At 36.8% G+C, this 6,856-nt stretch overlaps 2 protein-coding genes across 2 annotated transcripts; one reads left to right on the top strand and one right to left on the bottom strand.

The window, feature by feature from the left end:
* The first annotated feature begins 1,216 nt into the window (after positions 1 to 1,216).
* Positions 1,217 to 1,891, top strand: LOC133296947 (uncharacterized). The gene has a single exon (XM_061495992.1). It carries the CDS (start codon positions 1,217 to 1,219, stop codon positions 1,889 to 1,891), a length of 675 nt encoding a protein of 224 aa, XP_061351976.1.
* A 3,347-nt stretch (positions 1,892 to 5,238) lies between these two features.
* On the bottom strand, positions 5,239 to 6,319 carry LOC133296951 (abscisic stress-ripening protein 2-like). The gene is made up of 2 exons (XM_061495995.1): positions 6,109 to 6,319; positions 5,239 to 5,608 (listed from the first exon to the last, which is right to left on the bottom strand). The coding sequence occupies exons 1-2, from the start codon at positions 6,268 to 6,270 to the stop codon at positions 5,423 to 5,425; spliced, it is 348 nt and encodes a 115-aa protein (XP_061351979.1). The 5' UTR covers positions 6,271 to 6,319; the 3' UTR covers positions 5,239 to 5,422.
* Between the last annotated feature and the right edge of the window lie 537 nt (positions 6,320 to 6,856).

Below are 6,856 nucleotides of genomic sequence, written 5' to 3' on the forward strand. Positions count from 1 at the left end.
TGGGTTTTTACCGATTTTAAACACTTAAACAAGCATTTCTAGGTGTGTTAAGTATTACCCAACAACAAGTTATCATCTTTTAGCCTTAACATGCATCAAGCTTCCATTTTTAAGCCTTAAAACTCAAGTTAAAGGTTGGTGATCATACCACAACTCAAAACAGAGGATGGAGATGCTCTTGGAGCTCACCAACAGCCCCTCAACTACTGACCACACAGGGTGTGCGAAAATGGAAGACAAGCAAGGCTCTTCCTCACCAAAGGTGGCTCCTTGGACCTCAAAAATGAAGCACAAGGTTCACTCACTCCACCAACCCAAAGTTAGCCCCCAACACTCCCTCAAGCTGACCTCCTTACTCAGAAACAGCACCACAAACCTTTTCCCAAAGATGACTCTCCCTCACACAAGTGTTTAAGAGAAGCTTTCAAGGAAGAGAAAGCCTCAAAGCTCAAGAAATAGTGAAGAAAGGGATGAAACAGTGACACAATCAGACCAGCCACCAAATCCCATGAAGAAGAGGCAGTTTTCTCGGGCATTGTGCCCTTAGTAAGTGTATATATAGCCACTTAACCATTAAACACGCAGTATTAACTTTAATTGCTACGCTTAGCATTTTAATCCCAAACTTTGAAATACGAAACTACACATTTTTCCAAGAATTATCATATTTTTATTATATTTTTCTGAGCACCTTTCCGGTACGCGCTTTTCATAGCCAGTACCGGTTTCTAGCACCAGTTCTCATTATTTGGACTTGAAACTCGTTTTACAAGTCCTATATATTATTCTAGTAATTATCATGCACTTACATTAATTTTCCGGAATACGTTTTCGGTACGCATTTATACCGACTAGCAGAACCGGTATCTGCACTTTTCTTCCGAAAAGCGACTTTCAACATTCTTAATCACTTACCATAATTATTAAAGCCTTTTAATAATTATTAGGGTCAATTATGGAATCATTTCCTATTTTCACATAATTTATTAATTAAATATCTTAATTAACGGTGCGGGTTCTTACACCCTCCCTCATATGGCAACAAATACATCTCCTTGTTGCGGTTGATTACGCCTCCAATTGGGTTGAAGTTGTTTCCCTTCCCACTGACGATGCTCGGGTGGTCATTGCATTCTTAAAAATAAATATATTCGTTCGATATGGAGTACCAGGAGCAATTATAAGTGACGGAGGAACCCACTTTGACAACAGACAAATGGAATACGTACTGGCTAAATGCGGCGTGAAACATGAGATTGCAACACCATATCATCCGCAAACAAGTGGTCAAGTGGAGATTTCCAACCGAGAGTTGAAATGTATCTTGGAGAAGACAATGGGAAGCTCCAGAAAATATTGGTCCAAGAAGCTTGATGATGCACTGTGGGCATATCGGACTGCCTTTAAAACACCAATAGGTATGTCCCCCTTCCAATTACTGTTCGAAAAAGCTTGTCACTTACCGGTAGAATTGGACCACAAAGCACTGTGGGCAATCAAGTACTTGAACTTCGACTCCAAGACGGCAGTTGAGAAAAGATTGCTTCAACTGGATGAGCTCGACGAGTTCAAACTATCTGCGTACGAGAGTGCGAGTCTGTACAAAGAAAAGACGAAGAAGTGGCATGACAAGAAGATCCTGCCTCGAGACTTTAAAGTGGGGAATCAGGTATTACTCTTTAACTCTCGTCTTCGTCTCTTTCCTGGAAAACTAAAGTCTCGATGGTCGGGACCGTTCATCGTAAGGAACATGAAATCATATGGAGCAGTGGAGATCAGTCCGCTGGATTCCGATAGGAGCTTCACAGTGAATGGTCAACGGCTGAAACTATACATGGGAGGAGAAATAGACAGGGGAACAACCACTGTTGCCCTTATCGAGGTAACTTGAACGAGGTACGTCAGGCTCGTGACGTTAAACAAGCGCTGACGGGTAGGCAAACCCATGATTTACTGCTTTATTTTAAATTTTAGTTTATTTTGATTTCAAGAAAAAGATAAAAATAAGCAAAAAGAGAAAGATACATGAGACCAAGGTCATGGCTAAATTCAGGAAAGAAGAAACAAAGATTCAAGAGGCTAAGGTATGAATTTTTCCAAAATTTTCCAAGTTAAATTAAACAAATGTTCCTGCCTCAAAGCGTTTTGGCGCACATATGCACGCCAAAACGCTGAAGAAGTAAGCAAAAATAAGTTCGAAGAGCACGTTTTAGTGGCCTACTGGACGCCAAAACGTGCTAATAAGGGGAAATTAGGCAAATGCTCCCTGCCCTTAAGCGTTTTGGCACACATATGCACGCCAAAATGCTCTAGAGTGGCCAAAATAAGGATTCGAAGAACACGTTTTGGCGTGCTCCTGGGCGCCAAAACGTGCTCCCATGCTCAAAAGGGCCAGCTCCCGCCGTTAAGCGTTTTGGCGTGATATAAGCACGCTAAAACGCTCCCATGTTGTACCAATTTTAAAAAAGTTTTTTTTAAAAACCCTCCCCCCCTCATTCTGCACACACCCTAACAATTCTCTCATCTCCATCTGCACTCTCTCCATTCCCTGTTCCTTTTTGCAACAAATCAAGGTATGTTCCCAACTTTGTTCATCTTCTTCTTAAGTAAATAATGCCCTGAATGCAGATTTGATTAGGTAAATTCTTTCTCATTCCATGCCCTAACTATCACATTGCAATAGAATCTGTGAGAACTACACAAGGTTTCGATGGGTTGTAAATGTACTTAGGATTTAAAAGGGTTGAAATTATGAGTTATTCTTTTTGAAATCAAACCTCAATCAAAGCATGAATTTCTCTACTATGTAATTGTTTGACTGAATCACAAAATAAGGAGCATAGTTATATATCCACACCTGTTATGTTACACATTCAAAAGTATGCACACCAACTGTTTGACAAAAGGTTACATAGAATGTGCACAAAAGTATGCATACCAACTGTTTGACAAAATAAGTATGCACATTCAAAAGTATGCATAGTCATCTCTCAATTTTTTTGAATTTTTGACCATTGTAACCTTTCATTAGTAAAAAATTACCATCTTGTCCTCGTTTATAAACTATTTTAAAAATTTAACCTTTTCAACAAACATAACATCAATCTACTCCTGTTTGATCGTTGACCATTAAGATACCCAGGTATCTCCCTCCCTACCCGGGTATATCTCGCGAAATAAATTTGTTCTTACATATGTTGAATATTTACCCGAGTAAGTAAGGGGATACCCGGGTATGTAGTTATTTACCCGGGTAGGGAGGGGGATACCTGGGTACAGACTACCCGGGTACACCAGCATTCACATAACTTGGACAACAGGTTCTACATAACTTGACAGAGCATTCACATCAAGTTTTGATGAATCCATTGCCTTTCTTATCGCATTATTTGTCTTCATGTATTTACCTCTTGTGGCTCCGGCAGTCTTACGCTTGAAATCATGACCTTGTGCACCAAAGTTATCATTGGGTTTCCCAATATCTTTCCCCAGATAACTCGTGCTTGGCAGCTGTAGCTTCAGAACTCACATTTTCTACCAGGCATCCAAGTATCTCAGATTTAAGAACGGGTTTAGGTTCAATTACTGAATTTATTTGAGAATTTGGCAACTGTCCTCTCTGTAAAGAAAAGAAAATTAATAAAAATGATTAGGGAACAAGTTTTTAGGAAAAAAAAATTTGGAGTAGACTTAGCAGCCCTTTTTTTTGTTTTAGTGTTTTCCAGATTACCCGGGTATCTCTCTCCCTACTCGAGTAAATAATTCAAATATTTTTCCAGATTACGAACAATACCCGGGTATCCCCTCCCTACCCGGGTAAATAATTCAAGTATTTTTTCAAATTACGAACAATACCCGAATATTCCTTTGATTACCCAGGTAGGGTGAAATTTTCAAATTATACCTGGTATCCCCTGTCTACCCGGGTATGTTACGTAAACACGGCAGATGGATGGTATGTTTTGGTTGAAGGATGAATTACTAATTAATTATTAAATTAAGGTTACCTTGGTCAAAAAACCCAGTTTTTCCAATTTATTAACATGAAAGTTGAGTTGGAAAACCATATACCCTTTGTTTACACTGTTGTGCATGCTAGTCCGTGTGAGGAGGAAAGAGACACAATGTTGGAGAAGCTTCAGCAGATATGTCTGAATATTAGATAAGAAATGCATTACTTTTAAAATTCATTTACCCAAAGGAAATGGTTTTCAAGACTAATGTATCTTGTATTTAGCCCGTGTGCTTTCATTTGACGTGGTTTAGTGAATCTCGTTTGTACGTCCACCTAAAGAATAAAACACTTCAAAGCGAAAGAAAAACAACAAAAGAATAATCATTAAGTTAAAATATCTAACCCAGACTCGGCTTAAAGGCCGTTAACACTTTCTTTGTTAACTTGAAGAACACCTCTCGAATGATTTCAAACAATAAAAAATATTTTGTAAATTTATTAATTGAAGTTTTACTCTATATAATAGGAAGTGGTTTAAAACTCCTTTGACTTGTGCAATTTATCAACTGATGAATAACTATTTGGACCAAACTAATGAAACAACTAACAAACCTCTTTTAGTGCCCACTATCCATAATGCAACAGCCCATAACCGTTACAGATTTAGCCTTTTGTAAGTTAGCTAAACTTTTAGATTTGGGCTGAAATGGACTTTAGCTAAACACACCAACTATTTAAACTGAGCCTTTTTTATTTTTTTGGTTGAATGAACCTAAATTTTTGTGTGTGAACAAAACTATTAATAGAAGACAGTAACATTATAAACAAACAATCCGAGATGTGGTGGACAAGTGGAGATATTCAATAATTCAATAATATTTCTATATTGAGTTTAATTCAAGTTTCTGAAAAGCAGATTGTTAGTTCAACAAATCAACATCATAATCAATTAATTCAGCACACAAGTGGAGGATTCTGAAATGCAAATTACTGAAAAAGTCAGAGTCCGCCTTCAACATCACCCATTAAGTAAAATCAACATTCCCATGTTCTGATCTTATTAGCCGGCGGGACAATCAACGAGTAACGGCATTTGATTAAATCATTATTAATAAAAGTATGCTTTTAATGAATGAATAAAAATTAAAAAAATGAAAAATGTGTTTAACGAATAGAGTATACAAATGAAAATCCCAAGCAAAAATAAAAATAACTGTTCAAAATTGGATACCTTATGCATTAAGATTGCAGACACGTATACGATACTTTAGACTTTAGAGATAAATATTTCATATATATAGAGAGAGAGGCTTAAAAGTCAAACTACAAGCCTATTAGTGAAACTATGAAAGCTTAACACACGAAATTCATACACAGATCTAAAACAGCAAACATTAACTAATCATTAGGATAGTTGCTAACTGGGAACAACACACTCTCTCATGTCTTTATTTTTATTTTTTATTTTCAACCAAAGTGATGATGGTGCTTCTTTCCATGAGTCTCCTTATATTCTTTCTTGGCCTCTTTCCTTTCATGATGTTCATGGAGGGCAAATCCACCAGCTCCAACCGCGACTGCCGCTGCAATCTCCTCCTCTATCTTGTGCCTGTGGGCATGCTCTGGATCTTTCTTTGCTTTGTGCTTCTCATGCTAGAGTTAAAAAGGATTTAACAAAATCATCATCTTATGTGATAAATCTTACATTAAAAAATAAATGACAAAGAATTCACAAAATTAAAATGAAATAACAAACTATATAACAAAATATGTATGGACTCGGTTGCGAGGAAGTATAGATTTAAATAAAAAAGTCATAGATTCAAATCGTGGTAACAGAATCTTATGGTTAAAGAATTAAAGTTTAACCAACTCTATCCATATAATTATAGAAAGGTTAATGATATCAAAATGATAAATTTTTGCTAAAAAATTATATCAATTAGTCTCAGCAAACAATATATAACTATTGGACTATATATATTCCTGTCAAAAAATTTTAAGGGGACCAAATTAATTTGAAAACTTTTGATAACAAAAATGGAAATTTAATCTACAATGAGATTAACAAGTTTATAACAACATTAAAATATCTTTATTATGATTCATATTGAATGATTACTGATTTGTCTTGTAAATAAAATATATCTTACCAATGCAAAAGCACCAGCAGCAACTGCTCCCATTTCACCAAGGTGCTCCAGATTCTTGTGGTGCTTCTCTTCCTTTTTATAGTCAACTTGAGTTCCATCCTTGTGATGATGAGAGTGGTGGTGAGGGTGGTGATGGTGATGGTGATGGTGGTGCTCAGCCATGGTGGTTATGAGTGCAATGTGATCTCGAGGGTGGACAGAAAATATGTTTAGTTTTTTATGCTGTGGTGGTTTGTGTAGGGATATAAGCTATTTATATATAAGTGATTATACGATTAATTAGCTGTTAAGTTAAGGCAAAATAAAAGAGAGACAAAAAAAATACATTTCAAGCCGTGTTTGGAAATTCTCAAGAGTAGTTCAAGTTAGTAGGAAAGCGCGTCTGTGGTATATTTGAACTTTGAAGTCATACCGAGTCCAATATGAATTTTATTATATGTTCATTACCAACACGCAACTAACGACACGGCGAAGGATTTCCTCTTTCCATGATCCTATATTTCTTCTCTGATAAATAAATATTAAAAAGAAAGAAAGAAAGAAAGGGTAATTAGGGGAATGAGGGACTAGCAGCACATTAGCCACAGGTAGAAGAAAAAGCACCGCCGTGCTAGAACCACCGTCGGCGGTCAAGAACCTTAGCAACATCTTCATCGTTGACCACCGATGTCGCCATCACAAAATCAAGATGCTACTACTATACCAACAATAAAAATTGGTCCAAATTTGGCTGATTGAAGAAACTACA

This window comes from Gastrolobium bilobum, unplaced genomic scaffold (assembly GCF_033153095.1).
Source record: "Gastrolobium bilobum isolate Gb01-03AN ecotype WA unplaced genomic scaffold, APGP_CSIRO_Gbil_v1 utg57487, whole genome shotgun sequence".
Lineage (NCBI taxonomy): Eukaryota > Viridiplantae > Streptophyta > Magnoliopsida > Fabales > Fabaceae > Gastrolobium > Gastrolobium bilobum.

Excerpts from the sequence above, each read along its gene's own strand:
- LOC133296947 (XM_061495992.1), top strand. The coding sequence starts at position 1,217 with ATGGAATACGTACTGGCTAAATGCGGCGTGAAACATGAGATTGCAACA.
- LOC133296951 (XM_061495995.1), bottom strand. The coding sequence starts at position 6,270 with ATGGCTGAGCACCACCATCACCATCACCATCACCACCCTCACCACCAC. Across the intron at positions 5,609-6,108 it reads CTGCTGGTGCTTTTGCATTG|CATGAGAAGCACAAAGCAAA; the intron begins GTAAGATATATT and ends TTTTAACTCTAG.